The sequence below is a fragment of the Podarcis pityusensis genome, assembly GCF_964106645.2.
Source record: "Podarcis pityusensis genome assembly, chromosome: 13".
NCBI lineage: Eukaryota > Metazoa > Chordata > Lepidosauria > Squamata > Lacertidae > Podarcis > Podarcis pityusensis.
In genome coordinates this window covers 8,475,203-8,499,726 of record NC_138038.1, presented here as the reverse complement: position 1 = coordinate 8,499,726, position 24,524 = coordinate 8,475,203, and the positions used below count along the sequence as shown (strand labels likewise).

At 46.3% G+C, this 24,524-nt stretch overlaps 2 protein-coding genes and 1 pseudogene across 3 annotated transcripts; all 3 read left to right on the top strand.

The window, feature by feature from the left end:
• The first annotated feature begins 805 nt into the window (after positions 1 to 805).
• On the top strand, positions 806 to 11,815 carry LOC308460425 (UDP-glucuronosyltransferase 2A2-like). The gene is made up of 6 exons (XM_080976812.1): positions 806 to 1,630; positions 3,060 to 3,208; positions 4,051 to 4,182; positions 4,807 to 4,894; positions 6,793 to 7,012; positions 11,004 to 11,815. The coding sequence occupies exons 1-6, from the start codon at positions 895 to 897 to the stop codon at positions 11,290 to 11,292; spliced, it is 1,614 nt and encodes a 537-aa protein (XP_080832938.1). The 5' UTR covers positions 806 to 894; the 3' UTR covers positions 11,293 to 11,815.
• A 4,295-nt stretch (positions 11,816 to 16,110) lies between these two features.
• Positions 16,111 to 19,504, top strand: LOC308460531 (uncharacterized protein). The gene is made up of 9 exons (XM_080977078.1): positions 16,111 to 16,182; positions 16,909 to 16,958; positions 17,384 to 17,463; positions 18,005 to 18,048; positions 18,183 to 18,250; positions 18,364 to 18,646; positions 18,751 to 18,830; positions 19,016 to 19,070; positions 19,203 to 19,504. Exons 1-9 carry the CDS (start codon positions 16,164 to 16,166, stop codon positions 19,205 to 19,207), a joined length of 684 nt encoding a protein of 227 aa, XP_080833204.1. The 5' UTR covers positions 16,111 to 16,163; the 3' UTR covers positions 19,208 to 19,504.
• Positions 19,505 to 19,721: 217 nt separating this feature from the next.
• On the top strand, positions 19,722 to 22,318 carry LOC308460389 (heat shock protein HSP 90-beta pseudogene; annotated as a pseudogene). The gene has a single exon. The product of its transcript is annotated as a heat shock protein HSP 90-beta pseudogene (transcript).
• The last annotated feature ends 2,206 nt before the right edge of the window (positions 22,319 to 24,524 follow it).

Genomic DNA, 24,524 nt, shown 5'->3' with positions numbered 1-24,524 from the left:
TCCCGTAATTTGGTCAAACTCATGCTGGTAGCTTCGAGAACACTGTCCAACGATCTCGTCCTCTGTCGTCCCCTTCTCCTTGTGCTCTCCATCTTTCCCAACATCAGGGTCTTTTCCAGGGAGTCTTCTCTTCTCATGAGGTGGCCAAAGTATTGGAGCCTCAGCTTCAGGATCTGTCCTTCCAGCGAGCAGTCAGGGCTGATTTCCTTCAGAATGGATACGTTTGATCTTCTTGCAGTCCATGGGACTCTCAAGAGCCTCCTCCAGCACCATAATTCAAAAGCATCAATTCTTCGGCCTTCTTTATGCTCCAGCTCTCACTTCCATACATCACTACTGGGAAAACCATGGCTTTAACTATACGGACCTTTGTTGGCAAGGTGATGTCTCTGCTTTTTAATATGCTGTCTAGGTATGTCACCTGGAGCAGGAACCGGCTAGCCACTCCGATATCCCTGCCAAGAAAACTCCATGAACAATCCTATACCCCCAAATATATCGAGGCAGCTACACCACTGGAACAGCTGCCATTAGCCTATACCCCAATGACCTGAGCAATATAGCCCAGGAAAAGATAGGTGTATCATCTATTTGAATAAAATGATATTCGAGTAATTTTTTTGGCGTGGGTAGTAGATTTGTATTGGTTATGGTTATATAAAAACATCATTCATTCAGTTGAAACAGTGATGGAGATGGGTTGTGCCATTTGTCTTCTCATTCCAGAAATCTTCAAACAGTGTTCCACCTGGACAGTTAAAAATCAAGACTCAACACACTTGGTAAAAAGTCTTCTCTGAAGTAGGGTGTGGAATAGGAGTTTTATGCACTGAATGACATCTTTATTGACAAGTGACAGAAGACGAATCTTTGGCTTTCCCAGAAAATCACATCATGGTCCCCACCTCAGCAAGAACGGTTGCAATTCAATTGTTAATACTTCAGCTTGCCTTAGTAGGAAACATTTTCTGTGGGAATGTGCTTATCTGGCCAGAGGATGCCAGCCACTGGCTAAATATCAAGGTCATTATCCAGGAACTGCTGCATAGAGGTCACAATGTCAGCATCCTAGCCCCATCAGCGTCCATCTTAATCGAACCCAGCGATGATATATCAGCTGCCAAGTTTGAGGTGTTCCCTGTGCCCTATGGAAAGGATGAGGCCCAGTCATTCTTTGAGGAATTCGTCACGTTGTTGCTGGACCACAAGCCAACTGCTCTGACCTTCTACAGGTTTTACCAAGAGATGCGAAAGATGATGAGGAAAGTGCATGAGTTCCATAAGTTCAAGTGTGAAAATGTGCTGGCCGATCAGGAACTCATGGCCCGCCTGAAAAAGAGCAACTACGACGTGCTCCTTGCAGACCCTGCGGCACCCTGTGGCGACCTGATTGCTGTGAAAATGGACATCCCGTTTGTGTACACCCTGCAGTTCACGCCAGGCTTGACAGTGGAGAGACACTGTGGCAAGATACCTGCCCCTCCTTCCTATGCCCCGGCTGTCTTGTCTGGGCTCACGGACAAAATGTCATTTGGAGAAAGGGTGAAGAATATAATATCTTACCTCGTGCAAGACCATGTTTTCCAGACCTGGTATGGAGATTGGGACTCTTATTACAGTCAGGTTTTAGGTAAGCCTGTTTTTGTTTCTTCTTCCCAAAGTATTATTATTTGGTAGAGTAGATGCTCTAAAGAGGCCAAGGATTCCAACTTCAGTCTTTGGCACGACCAGTTAGAAAGGGCCTCCAAGTAGCAGGACTGGAAAGGCCTCATCCTGAGGCTGTGTAGAGCCACGGTCAGCTGGGAATAGACTCTACTAAGCTTTAGAGCCTGATCATCTGTAAGGGAGTGAGGAGTGAATCTTACCTGCTTTGTTCTTTTATGGCTTCACCCAGTTGCTCTGCCTTCTGTACAACTCCCCCTGAGCTCAAATTGAACTAGAATGATATCTAAAATTAGCTTTGGAGTTGAAGCACAGACATTATTCTGGGATTTTCTGCTCATTTCCATCACTCAACAAATGATGAGCAAGCAACTTTTATGTAGTTCTATCTATTATTTCATCAGGATCCTTCTGTGCAATATTTTACTGATGTGTTTTATTGCAATGGATGGCAGAGAAACTTGATCTGATATTGTAAACCTATGTAAATTCCACTTCCCGGAGTGACAGACACACAACTATGCTTTGAAACTGGAGTTACCTGAATTTTGCAATGCAGTTCAATCGACCAAAAAAACTGTACAAAAATGTGTAAGTTATGTGAAGCATGCAGGGAAATGCATACATTTGTGAGAATAGCTTCGTATATTAGGGGAAACTGCTTGCAAATATGTGTACAATATGCAAAAGTGCATACAAAAATATGTCTGTTAGGAGTGACACTTTTTTGTGAAAACCTTTTAAATGAATGACATTTTAATGCACTAATATGGACAACTGAAATTTATTGAGGAAGAAAGAAACAGAGCAGCCACAATTGACCTTTCCTTAGCTCCTGCACATTGGAAAGATACCACATGAAGATAATCTTCATACAACTGTATGTGTGATCACCACCACACTGTTGTTGTTGTTTTGAGGGGAAGATGTGTTATCAATGCACCAGTAATGTTGAGGGGGAAAGAAAGTCAAGGAAACTGAAGGAACCAAAAGCAGCAACAGATAGTATCTGCACAGGGTTCTAGGCAGAATTCAGTAACAAGAACTGAACCAATGGCCTGGTTTGTCAATAGATTGTCACTAGTTCTGGTGCACATTCAGCTACCAACACTGACTTCAGGCCAATTGGTTCTTTCTAACATTATGGAAGAGAAAACTTGGATAACCCTGAAAGAATATCTATCAAGGAGCCATAGCCAGTCCAGGCTTGCTAATGAATGAGTGCTCATAATACATGTATTTCTTTCTGTCCCCAGTTCCTGTTCACATCTCTTACTTTTTTTAGGTGTCCAGTTGAAATGTAATGTGTGAACCAGCTTTCACTATTTGTGGAAATGTTGAAAACGTGAAGGAGAGCCAAGCTGAATGTAACCTCATTCCTCTTTCTCATTCGACAGGGAGACCCACAACTCAGTGTGAAGTGATGGGGAAAGCGGAAATCTGGCTGATCCGTACCTACTGGGACCTTGAATTCCCACGGCCTCTCCTACCCAATTTTGAGTTTGTGGGGGGTCTGCAGTGTCAGCCAGCCAAGCCTTTGCCAGAGGTAATTCTGAAACCAAATTTCAGTTAGGCATGCTTTCTTGACAGAAGGTCCCATTGTTCTTGCTAGGTGAATTATACATTTTGAGAAGTGAAGCAAATGTAGTGGATGAGCTTATCATCACTGATACAGTTGTGCCAGGAAGAACTTGGCCTGCTTAATTTTCTGCTTTTCAGGCTGATGTGAAAAGCACAGGTGAAAAAGTGGAGAAAAGGTGTCTGCAGCTGGAGTGACCAGTGACTTGGTCTGTTGTAAACTCTGCTCTCTGGGTGGCGCTGTGGTCTAAACCACTGAGTCTCTTGGGCTTGCCGATTGGAAGGTCGGCGGTTCGAATCCCCACGATGGGGTGAGCTCCCGTTGCTCTGTCCCAGCTCCTGCCAACATAGCAGTTCGAAAGCACAACGGTGCGAGTAGATAAATAGGTACCAATGTGGCAGGAAGGTAACCGGCATTTCTGTGTGCTCTGGCACTTGTCACTGTGTTACGTTGTGCCAGAAGTGGTTTAGTCATGCTGGCCACATGACTTGGAAAGCTCTCTGTGGACAAACACCGGCTCCCTCAGCCTGAAAGCGAGACGAGTGCCGCACCCCAGAGTCGTCTTTGACTGGACTTAACCGTCCAGGGGTCCTTTACCTTTTACCTTTAGAAGCCTATTATCCATGGAGCCTAAAGCACAGTTTGGAAGCTGGAACTTAAAGATCATTTCCCAAACACTCCCTCACAACATTAAATATCAGGAAAAATATTCACATTGCTACTCATGCATCAGGTTCAAACAGCAAAGACATGGAGGAATGTGACTTCTCAATATATTTATTTTTAAATATGCTTTGAACTTTTGACAGGAAATGGAAGAATTTGTCCAGAGTTCAGGAGAACATGGCATTGTGGTGTTTTCTCTGGGCTCTCTTGTTGCAAACTTAACGGATGGAAAAAGTAACATGGTTGCATCGGCACTTAGCCAGCTTCCACAGAAGGTCAGTGTTCATGTTGTTTGGTATAGAAAACAAAAACAAAAAGTTGTACAGTGGACTTGTGAAAATGCTGCCCCAATTCCCTTAACTGACCTGTGAAATTGCATCCCTTTACTGCAAACACATTAAAGATTTTCTTTTCTTGAAATCTACTTAAATACATTGGAGTTGTGTTAGACGTTGAAGCTATCCTTGTCTAATACAGTCATACCTTGGGTTACAGATGCTTCAGGTTGTGTGTTTTCAGGTTACGGACCCGCTGAAATCCAGAAATACCGGAATGGGTTACTTCTGGGTTTCGGTGCTCGCGCATGCACAGAAGCGCTAAATCGCATTTTGCACATGCGCAGAAGTGCCGAATTGCAACCTTCGTGTGCGCAGACGCGGCGTTGCGGGTTGCGAACGCTGCGGGTTGCGAACGTGCCTCCCGCACAGATCATGTTCGCAACCCGAGCATCCACTGTAAATGTTGTGAGAGTTAATTACTGGTGCAGAATAATTCATAGAGAAGAAGATGGACGGTGGAATTTGCTCTGGATAACTTTTAGTTTATTTGTTTTCTTCAATTTTACCCGTACATTATGAATGTAGGAGTCATGGAAGCTTTCCTCTTTTTTTCTAATCCAGGTTCTTTGGCGCCACAAAGGGAAAAGACCAGAAACTTTAGGTGCCAACACCAGGATTTATGACTGGATACCACAAAATGATCTTCTTGGTGAGAGAGACCTCATGCTTGTTGCAGTTATGGCTTCATTGCTGTGTTCTGCCAGTCCCTTGGAAATATCTTTCCTCCATCCCCATATTCCTCACTCATGACAGCAATGAGCATTCTCCCCTTGTTCTATTCTGATCCATTCCTGATCACAGAATGGTAGTTGTTATGTATCCAGTGGTCTGTGTTTGCCTGAGCTTGAGTCCGGACTAGGGATTCTGAGCCCCTGTGTCCTAATTCGATACATGATAATCCAACCACAGAACATTTCAGGATTTGGGCCACTGCCATTGTCCCTTAAACTCTGGGTTATGATTCGCAGCTTAGAAGTTTAGATAGCCAATCACGTTGGGAGTGGCCCAGACATTCAGAAATGAATATAAGCAGTTGCTCTGCCCCTGTTCTTTCCCGCCGTGACCTGACCACAGTGATCCATGCAACGGTCACCTCCAGGCTTGACTACTGTAATTCGCTCTATGCGGGGCTGCCCTTGAAGCTGTCCCAGAAACTCCCGCGGGTGCAGAATGCTGCAGCGAGACTCCTCACAGGGTCTCTGCTATGGGAGCATATTCACCCGGTGCTTTTCCAGCTGCACTGGCTCCCGGTGGAGTACAGGGTCAGATTTAAGGTGCTGGTTTTGACCTTTAAAGCCCTTCACGGCCTAGGATCCTTGTACCTACGGGACCGCCTCTCCCGGTATGCCCCACAGAGAGCCTCAAGGTCCATAAATAGCAACACCCTAGTGGTCCCAGGCCCTAAGGAACTTAGATTAGTCTCAACCAGAGCCAGGGCCTTTTCAACACTGGCTCCAGCCTGGTGGAACGCTCTGTCTCATGAGACCAGGGCCCTGCAGGATCTGATTTCTTTCCGCAGGGCCTGTAAGACAGAATTGTTCCGCCTGGCCTTTGGCTTGGAGCCAATTTGATTCCCCCCCCTCTTTCTTTTTCCTTCTCCTCCTGTGATGAGGCTGCATTTTAATATTTTAATGTTTCAATGTTTTAATGTTGTATTTTAACCTTGTTTTTAAAGTTGTATTCATTCAATTTGTTTTTATTATTGCTTGTTAGCCGCCCTGAGCCCGGCCTTGGCTGGGGAGGGCGGGGTATAAATAAAAATAAAAATTATTATTATTATTATTATTATTATTATTATTATTATTATTATGTTGTCCAGTTCTGTTAGTTCAATAAAGGTTCCTGCAGTTATCACTTTGTTTTGCTTCATGGCAACCCATCTACACTTCAATAGTATCACAGAACTATAGTGTAGTAAGGGACCCTGAGAGTTTTCTAGTCCAACCAGCAAGTTTACTCCGCTCCTGTGTTCTGTGCTGCCTGCTTTCTTGTTGAGGATATATCTATATGCAACATTCAGGGATAGCATGGCATGTGGACTAAGCTCGAATGCTGTAGCTTAAGATCAATTATAATTTAACCATTTCATATCTAGTAAATTTTACTCTTCCTTCTCCAGGACACCCCAGTACCAAAGCTTTTATAACACATGGTGGAACCAGTGGAATTTATGAACCTGTTTGTCATGGTATTCCTATAGTGGGGATTCCCATGTTTAGCAACCATTCCCATAACAGGAAGAGGCAGGGGGTACATGGGGTACACCCCAGGGAAAACCAAGCTCTCAGACAGTGCTAAATTTTTGGTACTTTGCATTTTCCAATATTCAGGATATCAGGGACTGCAAACTCTCTGTTTTAAAAAGCTATTGTTGTGTGCTTGGCCAGGGTCAGCGTTGAGTTCTAGAAACATTAATATGTATAGTGAACTGCAATCTTCAGAGATTGCCTGACAGTTGGACTATGCTGGGCACTGCTGCTGAGAATCAATGCTAATAACCTACTTTTATCATCCCATAGTCAAGAGAGTCTCATCTTCTCCTTCCAGGACACCCCAAGACCAAAGCCTTCATAACACATGGTGGGATCAATGGGATTTATGAAGCAATTTACCATGGCGTTCCCACAGTGGGGATTCCCATGTTTGCTGACCAGCCTGACAATATTCAACACATGAAGGCAAAGGGGATGGCTGTGGGGCTGGACATCCAGACAATGGAAGCTGAAGATTTAGTGGATGCTGTGAAGGCTGTCATTCTCAACGCCACGTGAGTCAACCGCAAACTCTCCTCTGAAAGTGAGAGATGACTAGTGGTCTCCATTAGTCCACAGAATGCATGTGAGATTGCTTCAGGGCCAGGTGTATGGCAGCTTACCTGTGGAAATGGGCAGAAACCATGTCAAGTGTCAAAAGCTGATTATGGAAGAGTATTGCTCTGCGCCCGTTGTTTTGCTAGAATTGCAAAATTTCCTAGAATTGCACTGCAGTCTACTTTACAGGGTTGCTGTAAGGATAAATTCAAAATGGTGTTAGATTCAAAATGCTACTGTAAAAAGTTGTTGTTGTTTAGTCGTGTCCGACTCTTCGTGACCCCATGGACCAGAGCACGCCAGGCACTTCTTCTTCCACTGCCTCTCGCAGTTTGGTCAAACTCATGCTGGTAGCTTCGAGAACACTGTCCAACCATCTCATCCTCTGTCGTCCCCTTCTCCTTGTGCCCTCCATCTTTCCCAACATCAGGGTCTTTTCCAGGGAGTCTTCTCTTCTCATGAGGTGGCCAAAGTATTGGAGCCTCAGCTTCAGGATCTGTCCTTCCAGTGAGCACCCAGGGCTGATTTCCTTCAGAATTGATAGATTTGATCTTCTTGCAGTCCATGGGACTCTCAAGAGTCTCCTCCAGCACCATAATTCAAAAGCATCAATTCTTCGGCGATCAGCCTTCTTTATGGTCCAGCTCTCACTTCCATACATCACTACTAGGAAAACCATACCTTGGAACTATACGGACCTTTGTTGGCAAGGTGATGTCTCTACTGTAAAAAATAGGATGGTTCAAATCAATGTCCGTAGTATCAAGGCATGCATTGCACCCTGCTTGCACACCTCACCCGGGCAAGTATGCACCCACACATTGGATTTGCTGAAGATATGCATGTAAAGTCAGGTGCTCATATGCCTAAATATTGTCGTTCTGTCACAGATTTGCACCTCCTTTGATTTGTAGGTGTTTGTTTTTCGTGACTCAATCCTGGTGACACACACAGTCCTCCCCCAGTTCAAAATCAGGGACAGACAGGCTGAAAATATACTTTTAATTATTACCATTCTTTATTTATCAATTATTGAGTTTATATCCATTCCATCTTTCCCCAAAGGAGCTCAAGGTGGCATTCATGGGTCTTCTTCCCCCCATGTTATTCTCACAACAACCCTGTGAGGGAGTTGACGCTGAGAGAGACAGTAATTGGCCCATGACCACACGGGGAACTCCATGGCTCTGTGATGGTTTTGACTCTGATCTCCCAGCTCCTAGCCCAGTTAATATGCCTCCACTTTACTGCACATTCTGGAAAGAGGGGAATAATCTTTTCACACAGGTCTGGGAATTTATGGGGGGTGGGTCAACTTATTAACAGCCCTGTGTGGCTCCTTTAAGACTAAGCTATGCAGGCTGCCATGCAGTGGATATGTTATGTACTGAGTTGAATAGGATCCAAAAGGCAGCAGTCTGATTGGTCCTAGATTAATAGGATTCAGAATACAGCAGTCTGATTGGTCCACAGGAGCCACCCAATCCAGCTCCAGGTGGAAGGGAATCCGCAATCTGATTGGCCTACAGGAGAATCCCAGAATTAGCCAATCACGTGGGGCCCATTGTGTAAATAATGTATATAAGGCAGACATTCTGGGGGAACTTCCATTCCTCCTCACCGCTATGAGCTGAATAAAGAGCATGGAATCCACTTTTGACTCTGAGTATATTTCAGCATACATATGGGGAAGCAATCCCCACAGAATTCAGTGGGGCTGCACTGGCTGTAAAAGAAGAATCAGGAAAAAGGAGTTGGATAAAACCACTATAAAAACTGTTTGATTTGAAATCAAGCTGGCTTTCAATTTGTTGATGTCTCTGGTAACCTTTCTCTCACTTCTTGGGTGTTAGCTCATATTATAGATGTATGATCTGTATCGTTCTATTTGTTCTGTTGCTGCAGATTTGTCATCGCTTTTGGCTATTTATATGGGTTGAGTAATGTACAGTTTCTTTGGCATGAATCCACCCTAGACATTGCGATAGCAACTCTGAACCAAGCTATGGCACTCAGGGCTTATCCTCACTTCCTCTTGTCTTGCTGCTTCCCCCCGCCCAAAAGAAAGCTGCTCTTTAGTGCTCAATTGGAGGAAACAGCAATTCCATTTTGGCCCTGGATTGCCATTTGTTCTGATCTATTGCCAAAGAGTGAGTTTTACCTTGAAAAGGAACAGGGCAAGAGGAAAACCGCTGGGATGCATGCTTTCTGGACACAGCACGAGCAGAAGTGTGGATGAGCCCTTAGTTAGGTGCTAAGTATTTATACAGCTACAGTGTTTAAATGCCCTGTTTCACTGCAAAGTAGGAGGATAGAGAGAGGGTCCTAAGAGGTGGTGGCCCCACAACTTTTCTCCCAGCAGTGAAGCAACTGGATAGCAGGGACACCTTCTGAACCAAAGTAAGACACCTTTTCAGTTTAGTTAGGTGCTAAGCATTGCAGAGGGACGCAGTTGGCGCTGTGGGTTAAACAACAGAGCCTAGGACTTGCCGATCAGAACGTTGGCGGTTTGAATCCCCGTGACGGGGTGAGCTCCCGTTGCTCGGTCCCTGCTCCTGCCAACCTAGCAGTTTGAAAGCACGTCAAAGTGCAAGTAGATAAATAGGTACCACTCTGGCGGGAAGGTAAACGGCGTTTCCGTGTGCTGCTCTGGTTCGCCAGGAGCGGCTTAGTCATGCTGGCCACTTGACCCGGAAGCTGTACACTGCCTCCCTCGGCCAATAAAGCGAGATGAGCGCCGCAACCCCAGAGTTGGCCACGACTGGACCTAATGGTCAGGGGTCCCTTTACCTTTACCTAAGCATTGCAGTTGTACAAATGCTTAGGTGTCCACGATATCTTTGCAAGGGAGGAGGATGGGGAGAAAACCACAACTCATCAGGCCCCTGGGACCTCATTGTCCACACCCCTATGACTCCTTAGCAGCCCTGCCAGGTCCAGCAGGACCCATTGCTACTGCTTACTAACAGGCTTTGTTGCAATATTTCCAAAATATTAATATGGGCAGGATATTGTCTTCAGTTAAGCAGCTGCAACATTAGCAATAAGCCACTTTTGGATCTTGAATGGAAAACAGTAGGCAAGTTTTAATGCTGCTTAACAATTTCCAGAGGTGTGCCCATGTGGGTGTGTTGCAGCAAAAGGCTAACCAATTGATCATGATGACATAATAAATGTGCTGATTTTAAAAGCTGTTTTTAATCTTGGGGGTAATCATCAAGGACTTTAATGCTACAGTGCTTGCTAAACTGCAGTCAAAAATTGAGTTCTGGTCCTCTCTCCAGGGACGTAGGAAGGGGGGGCGGGGGGGGGCCATCTTGGAGGGGGGTGACAAATTATCAAGGAACAATTACTGCCCTAATAGGGCGGTTCATAAAAAACTTTTTTTTTTAAAAAAAATGCCTGCTCCAAAGGTCTTATATTACTACACTAGGGATTATAGGGCTATATATGAAATTCCATGCATATCAGTTAATATCTTGACCCTCCTCCACAAAAATAGCTGTTTACTTGGCCGTTTTCCTATGTTGTGAAGGCTGAAATTTCAATTCACTGGAGCACTTACTGTTCCCAACCCTAACACTGCAGAAAGCCATCTAATTAGACTTTAATTTGATTTTGACATGCTTTTAGGAGGTAATTTAATTACCGTTTGATTTTATACCAATGTTATGTATCTGATGTTAGCTGCTCTGAGCCCGACTTTGGTCAGGGAGGGCGGGATATAAAAAAAGATGATGATGATGATGATGATGATGATGATTTATTATTCCTTTGTAAGAAAATATGAAATGATGTAAAACCATTTTTGCAGACAAAAAAAATATATAAATCAACGTGGGAGTGGGTTGACAAGAAATTTTATGCACTGGGTACCACCTGACCTTCCTACGCCTCTGCCTATCTCAATTTGTTTTTATTTCTCTCCCCCACCTTCCTTTCCTCCAGATATAAGGAAAATGCGTTAAGGCTATCACAGATCCACCATGACCAACTGTTAAAGCCACTGGACCGGGCTGTTTTTTGGATTGAGTTTGTCATGCGCCACAAAGGTGCCAAGCACTTGAGAGTAGCTGCGCATCACTTGACCTGGTACCAATATCACTCCCTGGATGTCATTGCCTTCTTGATCGGTTGCATGGCAGTCTTCACATTCATTGCTGTCAAATGCTGTTTGTGCTGTTTATTGTATTGTCGGAAACGTGTTCGGATCATTATGAAGACGAAAACAGAATAGTTCCTCTTGGGACTCAGCCATTGTCGTGTGCCCCTTTATGGAATCTGCTTCCAAAAGTGCTAAGCATTTTCAGCTGTCTAGAGAAGGTTTTAATGTTTGGTGTTTTATCATGTTTTTAATATTCTGCTGGGAGCTGCCCAGAGTGGCTGGGGAAACCCAGCCGGATGGGCGGGGAATTAATAATAATTTATTATTATAGCAATACTCAGCTGAAGCCAGCCTTAACAACCCTCCATTCAGCAGTGGAGAGAGGAGACTTGTAGGTATTCACAGTGCTTTTTTCTGCTACCCTCGATGGCAGCCTCATTTCCTCTCACGGTGTTTCCTGAGTCTCAGACAGAAGCGAGCGTTTAATGTGTGAAGTAGGAGTTGGAATCTAGCATGGTGATTGGTCAGTTTCATTGTTACCACAGCCAATAGCTACTTCACTTCCTTTCCCACTGTAATGAATGTTCTTTGTACTTTTGTCCATTTACTGTATTTATTTCCCCTGATTTGAACTATAAAATTGTGATTTTCTTGAGTCAAATTGAGAGTACCCCTAAACACACACACACACACACACACACACACACACACACCACTGGGTATCCATAATGGTTCGCTTTAGGGTTACTCCCCCCACTTTGAGATTATTCTATAAAAATAAAGATCCAGAAAATGCAGCATAATAAGGTAGTAATGTAAAAGAAATGCAATAGTGATGCAGAAAAGGAATCAATGGCTGCAGCTTTTATGTTGTAAATGGCTTGGCTGCACTGCTCAGAATACAGCTCAATTTTTATAAATTAAATAAAAGGATCAAGGCTCATTAACAAACTATCATATGGTTTTGCTATTTGGAAAATACCAAATAAAGTTAAATCGCACCATCTCAACATGGGCATAAATACTCCTCCCTTCCACTACTGCAGCAAATACAATACACGGATAGTGAACTGAAGATTGCATCTCTGTAGTAGAGCAATCTCCCAGGTTAAGTCTGGTATACCTGCGAGAGAACCCGGTCTCAAAGCCAGGCCAGCAGCCCACGCAGGCAATACCAGGCTGTCTCCTTCCGTATAAGACAGTATTTGCCATTCCCTTAATGTTCCTTTTGTGACTATCCCCATGAGATACGATGTCAAAATACTGCTCTGCATTCCGTGTTCGGTACAAGCCAATAAGGAATCAGGGCAGGGCATTTTCAGTGGTGGCCCCAATGCGTTGGAATTCTTTGTCTCAGGAGAACTTGACAGGTCTATCTTCCTTGCCTGCAAAAGCACAGAGATTCAGGCACGCAGTAAAACAGCAAGATCCATCTCATTCATTCTCTCCTCCACTCTCCACCCCCATGAATATACTAGCCTGTGCTGGTTTTACATATAAGCTAAACAAGCTATAGCTTATGGCCCCACTCTCTTGCCCCCCCCCCCCAATTTCACTATTAATATAAAGGTAAAGGGACCCCTGACCATTACGTCCAGTCGTGACCGACTCTGGGTTGTGGAGCTCATCTCGCTTTATTGGCCGAGGGAGCCGGGGTACAGCTTCCGGGTCATGTGGCCAGCATGACTAAGCCGCTTCTGGCGAACCAGAGCAGCGCATGGAAACGCCGTTTACCTTCCCGACGGAGCAGTACCTATTAATCTACTTGCACTTTGACGTGCTTTCGAACTGCTAGGTTGGCAGGAGCAGGGACCAAGCAATGGGAGCTCACCCTGTTGCGGGGATTCAAACTGCCGACCTTCTGATCGGCAAGGCCTAGGCTCTGTGGTTTAACCCACAGCTATATACTTCTTAATTGTATTTCAGTTCAACAATTACTTTGATTAAATACATATTTTGTTGTGTGCAAATGGCTTTAGATACCTATTAGGTCCATAAATCACCATATAGCATACAGTATATCCAACACAAAAAACAGCGACAATTTGTTGTTGACAAAGGACAGCTGGACATATAAAGGGCCCCATTACCTTCAGGAGCTGAGGGCCTCATCAAATCTAAATCTGGCCCTGGGCACGCATGTAGCAGAGTTATGATTGCATTGCATCATGGACTTAGGGGTCTCAGAGTCCCATGCAGAGATGAGCAGCAAAAGCCAAAGCCCATTTTTTGCATCAGTCAGAAGGCTGGCTAATACGCCCACAAGGTTTGGGTGGCAATAATAGTAGTATACCGGTATATTTTTTTAACAGTGAGCAGGGAATAAAATTGTCTGCCACAAATCTAGGTTGTTGTATTGCTTGCTGGCTGGTGGCTGCTTAAGCAGTTGGAAACGATGAATAATAACTGCCAGAAAAAAACATAATTGTGGAGCTGATTGCCTATGATAATACAGTACAGGACTGTGTGCAGTGTATTCACAACACAACACAGTGCTAACACAGACAGACAAGGAATACTGAACACAGCTATAAAAAAGCAACTCACAAACTTCACCTAAATGCTAAAAGCCAAAAGAGTTCTCTGTAGCATTTATGCCACATATTTATTTATTTAAATATATTTAAAAGCATTTACAGTGGTACCTCGGGTTAAGAACTTAATTCGCTCTGGAGGTCTGTTCTTAACCTGAAACTGTTCTTAACCTGAGGTACCACTTTAGCTAATGGGGCCTCCCGCTGCCGCCGCGCCGCCACCGTGCGATTTCTGTTCTCATCCTGAAGCAAAGTTCTTAACCCGAGGTAATATTTCTGGGTTAGCGGAGTCTGTAACCTGAAGCGTCTGTAACCTGAAGCATCTGTAACCCGAGGTACCACGATATAAACTTCTTAATTTTTTTTAAATCTCCAAGTAGCGTGCAACATAGAAACAACATACAGACACAGATAGGTAGCCGTGTTGATTTTTTTTATTTTAACATACAGACAGTTACATTTTGGTTCTGGTCTGTCACAGAATCAACCTGTATGTTCTGAGGCAGAATCCTCCAGTTTCTAGAAGAAGACTAATAAAGGGGAAAAAGGGATGATGGAATATTAAAATGACAGTTCTAAGTGGGTAGTTATTATTACTTCCAATATCTTTGGGTTAAAATCTTTTCATATGCAAGTAAACCCCAAGACCTTATTCCGGATATACTGTGGTACCTCAGGTTACATACACTTCAGGTTACAGACTCCGCTAACCCAGAAATATTGCTTCAGGTTAAGAACTTTGCTTCAGGGTGAGAACAGAAATCACGCAGCAGTGGCGCAACAGCAGCAGGAGGCCCCATTAGCCAAAGTTGTGCTTCAGGATAAGAACAGTTTCAGGTTAAGAACGGACCTCCGGAACAAATTAAGTACTTAACCTGAGGTACCACTGTATCATAGCTGTCAACTTACAGATTTGAAAATAAGGGACCAGCAGCCAAAATAAGGGACATGCAGCCTCACCTGTTCCAGGCACTCCAGTCTTCCTGTCCTCCTGCAGGCTGGTCAAACTCATGCTGGTAGCTTCGAGAACACTGGCCAACCAACTTTGTAACCAGAGGTTCAACTGAATAGAATCTGAATCAAATGCACCACAAGGCCCATGCAGTCTCAACTTAAGATGGCTCTCCGGCCTGGCTTTGCACTGCAAAGTTTGCAGCAGCACATGCAACAAAATGGCGTCCAGCATTCAAAAACCCCCTCAGCTTGCATTAACTAGCCACACACAAGGCATGCAAGCTCCACCCCCCAGTCGTTCTTAGACTTCTTATTGGGTGAGCAACACAGCCAAGCAACACAGTTGGAGCCTTCCTCCTCCCTGGCCGGCAGGGAGGTAGGGAGAGGAGCTGCTTCCTTTGAAATTTAAGGGACATCAGTAGTGGATAGCTTCCTTATTCTGTTGGATTGCTGCTAGATTCTGGCTTCCTCACATGTAAATGTAGCAGACACAACTAAAGAACGAATACTGTTGCTTCCATCATGCCTACTTGGACCCATCAACCCTTACATCCGTGCCCTATTTTGCATGCTTAAATAACTCAATAAATAAACTCAAACAACAACAACAACAACTGTGGAGCTGTGAAAAATTCACTCTGTGTGTTTTGCTCCTTTATTGTTAGTTATTCCCCTTGCAGAAGAAGAAGAGGGTGGGGCTTTTCGTCTCCCTGCCCATCCCTTTCCCCACAGAAGCAGCCTTCCGCTTTCCTTTCACTTGGCTGAATCAGGCCCCACAGGTTTAATCAGATGTGCATCCAAGGGCCAATTCTGACTATCTGTACTATCTGCACCCAGTTTACTGCACTGTCCTCTAAGAAGGCCTTTCCCATCCACTGTCCTGTTTTCCAAAGAGCGTTGTTGGTAGTGATGGCCTTGGCTATCCATGCCAATGAGCCTTTGATAGTATGTCCACCACTTAGGAGTCCCAACGGGCAGTCTGAGAGCCAGTGTGGTGTAGTGGTTAAGAGCGGTAGTCTCATAATCTGGGGAACTGGGTTTGAGTCTCCGCTCCTCCACATGCAGCTGCTGGGTGACCTTGGGCCAGTCACACTTCTTTGAAGTCTCTCAGCCCCACTCACCTCACAGAGTGTTTGTTGTGGGGGAGGAAGGGAAAGGAGAATGTTAGCCGCTTTGAGACTCCTTAAAGGGAGTGAAAGGCGGGATATCAAATCCAAACTCTTCTTCTTCTTCTTCTTCTTCTTCTTCTTCTTCAACGGAAGCAGAGCAGAAGGGGTGCTGCTGCCGCTATGGAGCTTGTGGCAGAGCTTAGGCTCTTAACATCATTTAAGGGACATTTAAGGGACATCCATCAATAAGGGAAAGCAGCGGGACATGGCGCTGGAATAAGGGACTGTCCCTTCCCTCCCCCCCCTTCTAGAACCCACCACTCTCAACCAACTCTCAACCGCCTCCCCATCAACATTCAGACTCGCTTTAATAGCCTGACTCTGCTCCACTGCTGTGTACTCCACTATGGCTGAGTTTCGCAAAGGTGAGAACCTGGAACCCCATAGGATTATAGAATTGTAGAATTGGGAGGGACCCCGAGGGTCATCTAGACCAACCCCCTGCAATGCAGGAATCTCAGCTAAAGCATCCATGGCAGATGGCCATCCCACCTCTGCTGAAAAACCTGCAAGGAAGGAGAGTCTACTGCCCACTGAGGGATTTCTTCCCACTGTCAAACAGCTCTTGCTGTCAGAAAGTTCTTCCTGAAGTTGAGTCGGAATCTCCTTTCTTGTAGCTTGAAGCCACGGCTTCAGGTCCTGAGGGCTTCTGGAGCAGGAGAAAACAAGCTTTCTCCCTCCCCCCTGTGAAGGCCCTTGAGATATTGTCAGGGCTGCATGGTGTGGCTCTCATATTCATGTCCTGAGGGACAGAGAGCAAAACATCTCTCCCCTTTCTCCAGCGCAGGCAGAATTGCAAGGGGTCAGTGCATCTGGCTGGTAAGGAGATGGTCAGAGTTTGGAGCCCAGCCAGGGCTGGCTGTGGGCAGGATATTTTCTGTTGTGAATTACTGGTTGGCAGTGGCGTAGCGTGGGGGGTGCAGGGGGGCCCGGCCGCACCGGGTGCAACATCTGGGGGTTAGGGTTAGGGGGCACAAATCCACGGGTTAGGTGGTGCAAATTACTTGCCTTGCCCCGGGTGCTGACAACCCACGCTACGCCACTGCTGGTTGGTAACTTCCTCTGTTTTTATTTTCCTTTCTGTCTCACAGGTTCTCAGGCAGGAAGGCAGAAGCAGAAACAAATATCCCTGGACATTGTGGTATGTTAATTCCTTGGGGAATTCGTTTCCCGCGTATTTATTTATTTATATTTCTATACCGCTTTATATTTTTAATAAAAATCTCAAAGCAGTTTACAGCATAATAAATCAATAAATCAATAAAACACTAGCTGGGCGACATTCCTCCGGCCTCAGGAGGAGCCTCTTCAGTAGGGCTGGCTGGTGGGTCTGGGCCTGGCCCCCCCAGGCCAGGTGGAAAGGGCCTTGCAGGGAGCGGCCTTCACCCTCCCACCTGCCCCCTATGTCTCTCCGCTGGCTGGCCGCCCCCTGATGTGGCTGGGGGGAGAGAAAATATGGAGGGCGATCTGCCCCAGAAGAAAATCTTTGGGGAGGGTCCCTGGGACCCCTGTCCCCTAGAGGGGATGCCTTTGGCAGGAGAGTAAAATGTCCTTCTTTCTTTGCAGGGCCGTGGTTTGGAAGCGCCGGTCAGGGCTCCGGCCAAGCAGCAGCCCAGCGGTGCCACGTCCCAAACCAACATCTGCAGGTATGCTGTGCCCTTCTGTGGCAGGGGTGGGGCAGTCTGAGGATGGCACGGCCGGTGCCCTCACACTGGGCTATTGCCTCATAAGAAAAGGTTTTTGATAGAGGGTGAATTGAATGGGTGGAGGGTTGGAGGAGAGGCAGAAAGAAGAGCTCATTTGACCGTGGCTAGGGGGCGCGATCTGGACGGTTCTCCAGGGGCGCAAGATCACCCAGCTACGGCTCTTCCTACAGGGCGCCCTTGACATTTGAGAGCCCAAAGTTGGCCCTTGGTTGGGCACAGTTCCAGGTTGAAACCTGTGGAGGCCCCTAGGCAGTCAAAATATCCCTGGGCTCCTTGCAAATCATATCCTGAAACGTTTTTGATTTTACCAACCAACAATAATTAATAGCTAAAACAAACAGTATTTATTCTGATCCTTTGTTGCCTGGCCCATAGGCTGGTGCCTGCTCTGTCCATTGGGTAATCTGGCTCTGGTGCAGATCAATCCCAGAATTCTCCCTGTCCCCCCCAATCATACTAACTGGGCTTGTTTCTTCCTTAGGCGAGAGGCCGGCCAGAGCAAAGGGGGAAAGGCTCCCACCTCAGGTAAGTGGAAATGCCAACTGAGTGCCCCATATTTTAGGAATGCTTCCTTCCCTTGTTCCCCACCCTCATGCCCCAGACTGGGGCTAGCATGGCAGGGAGCCAGGCGCCTGCTCATGTTTCTTTTTTCTTTGCAGTGTGGGAGCCTTTCCCCAACACGTATTTTGTTCTGGCCAAATCCCTGGAGAGACGTGGCGAACATCAGGTACGAGGGCAGAGGGAATGAAGGGATCTTTGTGGAACATGTTTTGGGAGTCCTAGAAACACTCTCCCCACCTGTGGCTTCCATTCTCATGTGATGTCCTTCTTCCTCCACAGGGCCACGCCTCCAGGGATGAGGCTCCAGCGCCGGCTCCCGGAATGAAGAACCGAACAACATCCCGGCGGTTCCCGGCTGTCGTCCCTCATGGCGTGTCCCCACTGCCCCTCCTCTGTACGGGCATGGCTCCATCCCGGCCCGGTTTGGCACGGAAGCAGCAGCCAAAGTTTCCTCCCATTAAAACAGCTTCTCAGGTGAGGGAGGAGACTTTGGCTGTTGCTTCTGTGCTAGGCCGGTCGGATACCCGTACGGTGGAGAAGTGGGGAGCCCTGATAAGATCAGGTAAGTGGAAATGCCCCTTCCCAGGTCCCCCACCCTCCTGCCCCAGACTGGGGCTAGCGTGGCTGGGAGACAGGCACCTTTTGATGTCTCTGTTTGTTTTGCAGCGAGGGAGAAGTTCAGCCGTGGAACCGCTGCATTCCTCCGGGAGGGACTGGAGCCCAGACGACGGCCTCTCGCCCCTGAGGTAATGGGACAGGGGGTAGGAGGGGGGCCTTAGGAAACACACCAGAAGGGCCTGCAGGATCAGGCCAACGGCCCGTCTGGTCCAGCCTCCTCTTCTCCCAGGGGCCACCCAGATGCCACTGCGAAAGCAGCCAACAGGATTTGAGCCCAAGAAGCAGTGCTTCAAAGATCCCTTCTTTCTTGCAGGATCTCCATCGTGCACCGCTGTGGCTGCTGCCCAAGCCTCCCCCAAAAAGACCAGGTAAGAGGAAGGGTACCTTTGCATGGGGCGGGGAGAAGGCTAGGGGCCTTCCTACAGGGGTTGCTTCACTACAGCTCCCATTGTCCTTGACGACTGTCCTTTCCCCCCTTCTTTTTTTATAAAAAAACACAGCTTGATGCGAATTCCAGAGCAGATGGATCTCAGCTGAAGGACTGTATTCCAGTGTCTGATTTGTCAGCTGCTGAAGCATTTGAAAGCTGTGATGTGATAAATAGAGGCTTTACAAATGTGAAGAGCGAACTTTTCCCTGTTCATCCTTTGGACACACCGGATACTTTTGTTGTTGTTGTTGCTAAATCAAGATAAGATGAATTTTTCTACTCTGAGAAATATTCTGGAGCTGCATTCACCACTGAAGCTGCAGATGGAATTCCAAGCAGTGAAGCTGCTCCAGCGTCTTCCTTTCCTTCCTAGTTCTAACTTGTCCCCGGATATCTGGAAAGGCAACTGTGACTGCATTGGTTTTGAGGATATTCTGAACGACCCAGCACAGAGTGAAGGAATGGGAGATCCTCATCTTTTGGTAGAACACAAACTTGGTTTCTTATAATGCGCACATCCTCCATCCTTCTGTTCATGAAAATATTTCTTACCTGTGTCCCTGTGGGTTCAAGTAAACCATATAAACAGTAGTTGTACAGCAGTTGTTTTGATACACACCTTCCAGGCAGAGACTGCCCAGCTTATGTCCCTGACAATCAACACCTTTTACTCCAACAAGGAAATCTTTATGCAGGAGATCATTTCCAACGCCTCTGATGCACTGGACAAGATCCGCTATGAGAGTCTGACAGATCCCTCAAAGCTGGAAAGTGGCAAAGAGCTGAAGATAGATATCATTCCCAATTCCCATGATCGCACCCTCACCTTGGTGGACATTGGTGGTATTGGCATGACAAAGGCAGACCTTATCAACAATCTGGGCACCATTGCGAAGTCCGGCACCAAAGCCTTCATGGAAGCCTTGCAGGCTGGTGCAGACATCTCCATGATTGGACAGTTCGGTGTGGGCTTTTACTCTGCTTACCTTGTGGCTGAGAAGGTTGTGGTTATCACCAAGCACAACAATGATGAACAGTATGCCTGGGAGTCATCTGCAGGCGGCTCCTTCACTGTCAAAGCTGACCATGGCGAACACATTGGCCGTGGTACCAAAGTGATCATGCACCTGAAGGAAGATCAGACTGAATACCTGGAGGAACGTCGCATCAAGGAAGTGGTGAAGAAGCACTCCCAGTTCATCGGCTACCCTATCACCCTCTATCTGGAGAAGAAGCGTGAGAAGGAAATCAGCGACGATGAGGCGGAAGAGGAAAAAGTGGAGAAGGAGGATGAAGAGGCAGCCCCCAAGGATGAGGAGAAGAAGCCCAAGATTGAAGATGTGGGCTCAGATGAAGAGGAGGAAGGTGGCAAGAGCAAGAAGAAGACCAAGAAGATCAAGGAAAAGTACATCGACCAGGAGGAACTGAACAAGACCAAGCCCATCTGGACTCGAAACCCTGATGACATCACTCAGGAGGAGTATGGCGAGTTCTACAAGAGCTTGACTAATGATTGGGAAGACCATCTGGCTGTTAGGCGCTTTTCTGTGGAGGGGCAGTTGGAATTCCGGGCGCTTCTCTTCATCCCACGCCGGGCCCCATTGATCTCTTTGAGAACAAGAAGAAAAAGAACAACATCAAGCTCTATGTGAGGCGCGTCTTCATTATGGACAGCTGTGATGAACTCATCCCAGTGTACCTGAACTTCATCCGGGGTGTAGTGGACTCTGAGGATCTGCCCCTGAACATCTCCCGTGAGATGCTGCAACAAAGCAAGATTCTCAAAGTGATTCGCAAGAACATCGTCAAGAAATGCCTGGAGCTTTTTGCAGAGCTAGCGGAGGACAAAGAAAACTACAAGAAGTTCTATGAGGCCTTCTCCAAAAATCTCAAGCTGGGGATCCATGAGGACTCTACCAACAGGAAACGCCTGTCAGAACTGTTGCGGTACCACACTTCCCACTCTGGCGACGAGATGAATTCCCTCTCCGAATATGTGTCCCGTATGCAGGAAAACCAGAAAAGCATATATTACATCACAGGTGAGAGCAAGGAGCAGGTGGCTAACTCTGCCTTTGTGGAGCGAGTGAGGAAACGTGGTTTTGAGGTGGTGTACATGACAGAGCCCATTGATGAGTATAGCGCCCAGCAGCTGAAGGAATCTGATGGCAAGCCCTTGGTGTCCGTCACCAAAGAAGGGCTGGAGCTGCCAGAGGATGAGGACGAGAAGAAGAAGATGGGGGAGAGCAAAGCCAAGTTTGAGAACCTTTGCAAACTCATGAAGGAAATCCTGGAGCAGAAAGTTGAAAAGGTGACGGTCTCAAACTGGCTGGTCTCCTCGCCCTGCTGTATTGTCACCAGCACCTATGGCTGGACCGCCAACATGGAACGTATCATGAAGGCCCAGGCCTTGCGAGACAACTCCACCACGGGCTACATGATGGCCAAGAAGCACCTGGAGATCAGTCCTGACCACCCCATTGTAGAGACACTGCGTCAGAAGGCCGAGGCAGACAAGAACGACCAGGCCGTCAAGGACCTTGTGGTGCTGCTCTTGGAGACAGCACTGCTTTCCTCTGGCTTCTAAGGAGGACCCACAGACTCACTCCAACCGTATCTCTAGGATGATCAAGCTGGGGCTCGGGATTGAGGAAGATGAGGTTGCTGCTGAAGAGCCTAGTGCCGCTGTCTCTGAAGATATTCCCCCTCTGGAAGGAGACGAGGATGCCTCACGCATGGAGGAGGTGGATTGAAGAGAGGGCGCTGACCTCCCCCTCTGTCTTGCCCCCATCCATTCCCTGCACCATCGCCTTGCTCAGGAAGACTGGCTCCGGCAGTGCTCTGACATGCCTTCGTCAGCAGTCTCTTACTACCTTCCTGTAGAATTGGTAGCCAGTGGGACAAGGGGACTCCACACCTATCTGAGCTGTCTTTCTGCTTGTTTAGAAGAAATGCTGCTTCAGGGGAAAGGGACCGGCCCACTGGTTTGTGGTTTTCCCTCCCCCCATGTGGGTTTTATCCTTTTTCTGCTGGGCCACCAAGCATCCATCCTACCATAGCTGAGGTGAACACAGTGAATGTCCTCCCCACTAACAGAGCAGTGAGTTGACTCCTTGCCTCCCTCCCTCCCTCTGCCCTTTGTCCTCAGAGAGCAGGGACTTGTACTCTTGTTGGCTGTTTGTATTTGGTTTTATAAAAAATATTCTTTCTAGTAGCACCTTAAAGACCAACTAAGTTAGACCAACTAAAGACCAACTAAGTTAAAGACCAACTAAGGTCTTTAAGGTGCTACTAGAAAGAATATTTTTTATTTTGACTATGGCAGACCAACACGGCTACCTATCTGTAACTGTATTTGGTTTTGTTTTACTGGAATTAAAATAACAAAGAATGTGGTTTACCTTGATGAAAACAAGGCACATTAAATGCTTCAATATATTACTTTCGTTCTGTGTTTACTGTCAGTACACATGTCTTGTAATTGTCGCCTGTGGCTTCTAAAACCAGACCCTCCAACATTTCTCCAGTGAGAATAGGGACGTCCCCTTCCATAATGATAATTTTACTATTTATACCCTACCCATCTGATTGGGTTGCCCCAGCCACTCTGGGCAGCTTCCAACATATATAAAAACATAATAAAACATTAAACTTAAAAAAAACCACCTTCCCTATACAGGACTGTCTTCAGACAGCTCGGGGGTTGGATAACTCCATACCCTCCAACATCTCTCCAATGAAAATAGAGACATCCTAAGGAAAAGTGGGGCATTGTGGGATCAAATCAGAAACCGAGACGGCTTCTCCAAATTAGGGATTTGCCTGGAAAATAGGGACACTTGGAGGGTCTGTAAAAGCCACCAGCATGTAGCAGCAGCCACACCCCAGGAAAGGCTTTGACCAGCCAGCTAAAGCAAGTGGGGGTAACCAATGGTTCTCAAACCCTCAGAGAGTTAATACAGAGACAGGCTTTGGTGGATTGGGCAGAGGAGACCAGTTGTGGTTCCAGTGGTCTGCAGGTACTGTAGAGGGAAGTGAGGGGCAGAGCAGCCCATCTCAGGCTGGCAAAGCAGCCCATCTCAGAGAAGAAAAACCCTGATTTTAAATCTCCACTGCATGCATGTATGTGTGTTGCATATATGATGGAAATCTTGAAACGGCTCCCAATACTGGTGTCGCCTCAAATCTAGTTTTATTTTTTTAGGGAAACGTGTCTCAAATGAGTTCTATGCTTCCTACTGAGACGGGTGGCGCTGTGGTCTAAACCACTGGGACTCTTGGGCTTGCCGATCGGAAGGTTGGTGGTTTGAATCCCCGCGACAGGGTGAGCTCCCTTTCTTCTGTCCCAGCTCCTGCCAACCTAGCAGTTCAAAAGCACACCAGTGCAAGTAGATAAATGGGTATCACTGCGGTGGGAAGGTAAATGGCATTTCCGTGTGCTTTGGTTTCCGTCACGGTGTCCCGTTGCACCAGAAGCGGTTTAGTCCTGCTGGCCACATGACCTGGAAAACTCTGTGGACAAACGCTGGCTCCCTTGGCCTGAAAGCGAGATGAGCACCACAACCCCATAGTTGCCTTTGACTGGACTTAACCATCCAGGGGTCCTTCGCCTTTTTTTTCTAATGCCTCCTACTATATCAACTTCCAGTAAAGTTTTCCAGTTTTTGAGGCTCCATCAATTCTTTCCACAGTATGTTCCTCCTACCTCTCAAGAGTGAGGAAGTAATAGAGTTGTCTATAACACTCTTCCATTTTCTTCTAGTCGTGAGGGTGGGAGATTGGGAGGGGCCTCACAAGTGGAGTAGCCTAGGGCCTTTCTTCATCTAAATCTGGCCCTGAGCAGGACCCACACTAAGTTAATAAATGGAGGGAGGAGGTGGGGGAAGAAATAATATATCTATTCTCCCCCCCCCAATTTTTTTTATTAATTTCCCAAATTTATAAGAAACAAAATAATTTTTTTATAACAAATAAAAAACATTACAATATAAAGAACAAACAAACATTTATCCTCACTGTTAAAATCCCAATTTTGTTATCATTGTTAAATGACTTCCTCACATCCCCCTAGCTGAGTTTCCATATACCGGTAGGTCACTGTAGCAGTTTTCCAATACTACTTTTAAATAAAATTAACTTAATTGATTAACATCTGTCTTTCTTTTCAAATTATCTTCTATCCATAATGTTATACAATTTAACATGTTTAACTCCTAGGCCAATTTGGTACTTACAAGTAATTCTAGTAACATTATCTTAGAATATTTAGCTAAAGAGTCCTTATATTTCTTCCATTCTTCTTGGTACTCCTCCTCTTTCTGATCACGGATTCTTCCAGTCAGGTCAGCCAGCTCCAAAAAGTCCATCATCTTCATCTGCCATTCCTCCTCTG

Coding starts and splice junctions, on each gene's coding strand:
- LOC308460425 (XM_080976812.1), top strand. CDS start 895: ATGGTCCCCACCTCAGCAAGAACGGTTGCAATTCAATTGTTAATACTT. Junction 1,631..3,059: donor TTATTACAGTCAGGTTTTAG/GTAAGCCTGTTT, acceptor CTCATTCGACAG/GGAGACCCACAACTCAGTGT. Junction 4,895..6,792: donor ACCACAAAATGATCTTCTTG/GTGAGAGAGACC, acceptor TTCTCCTTCCAG/GACACCCCAAGACCAAAGCC.
- LOC308460531 (XM_080977078.1), top strand. Junction 16,959..17,383: donor AAATATCCCTGGACATTGTG/GTATGTTAATTC, acceptor CTTTCTTTGCAG/GGCCGTGGTTTGGAAGCGCC. Junction 18,049..18,182: donor GGGAAAGGCTCCCACCTCAG/GTAAGTGGAAAT, acceptor TTTTCTTTGCAG/TGTGGGAGCCTTTCCCCAAC.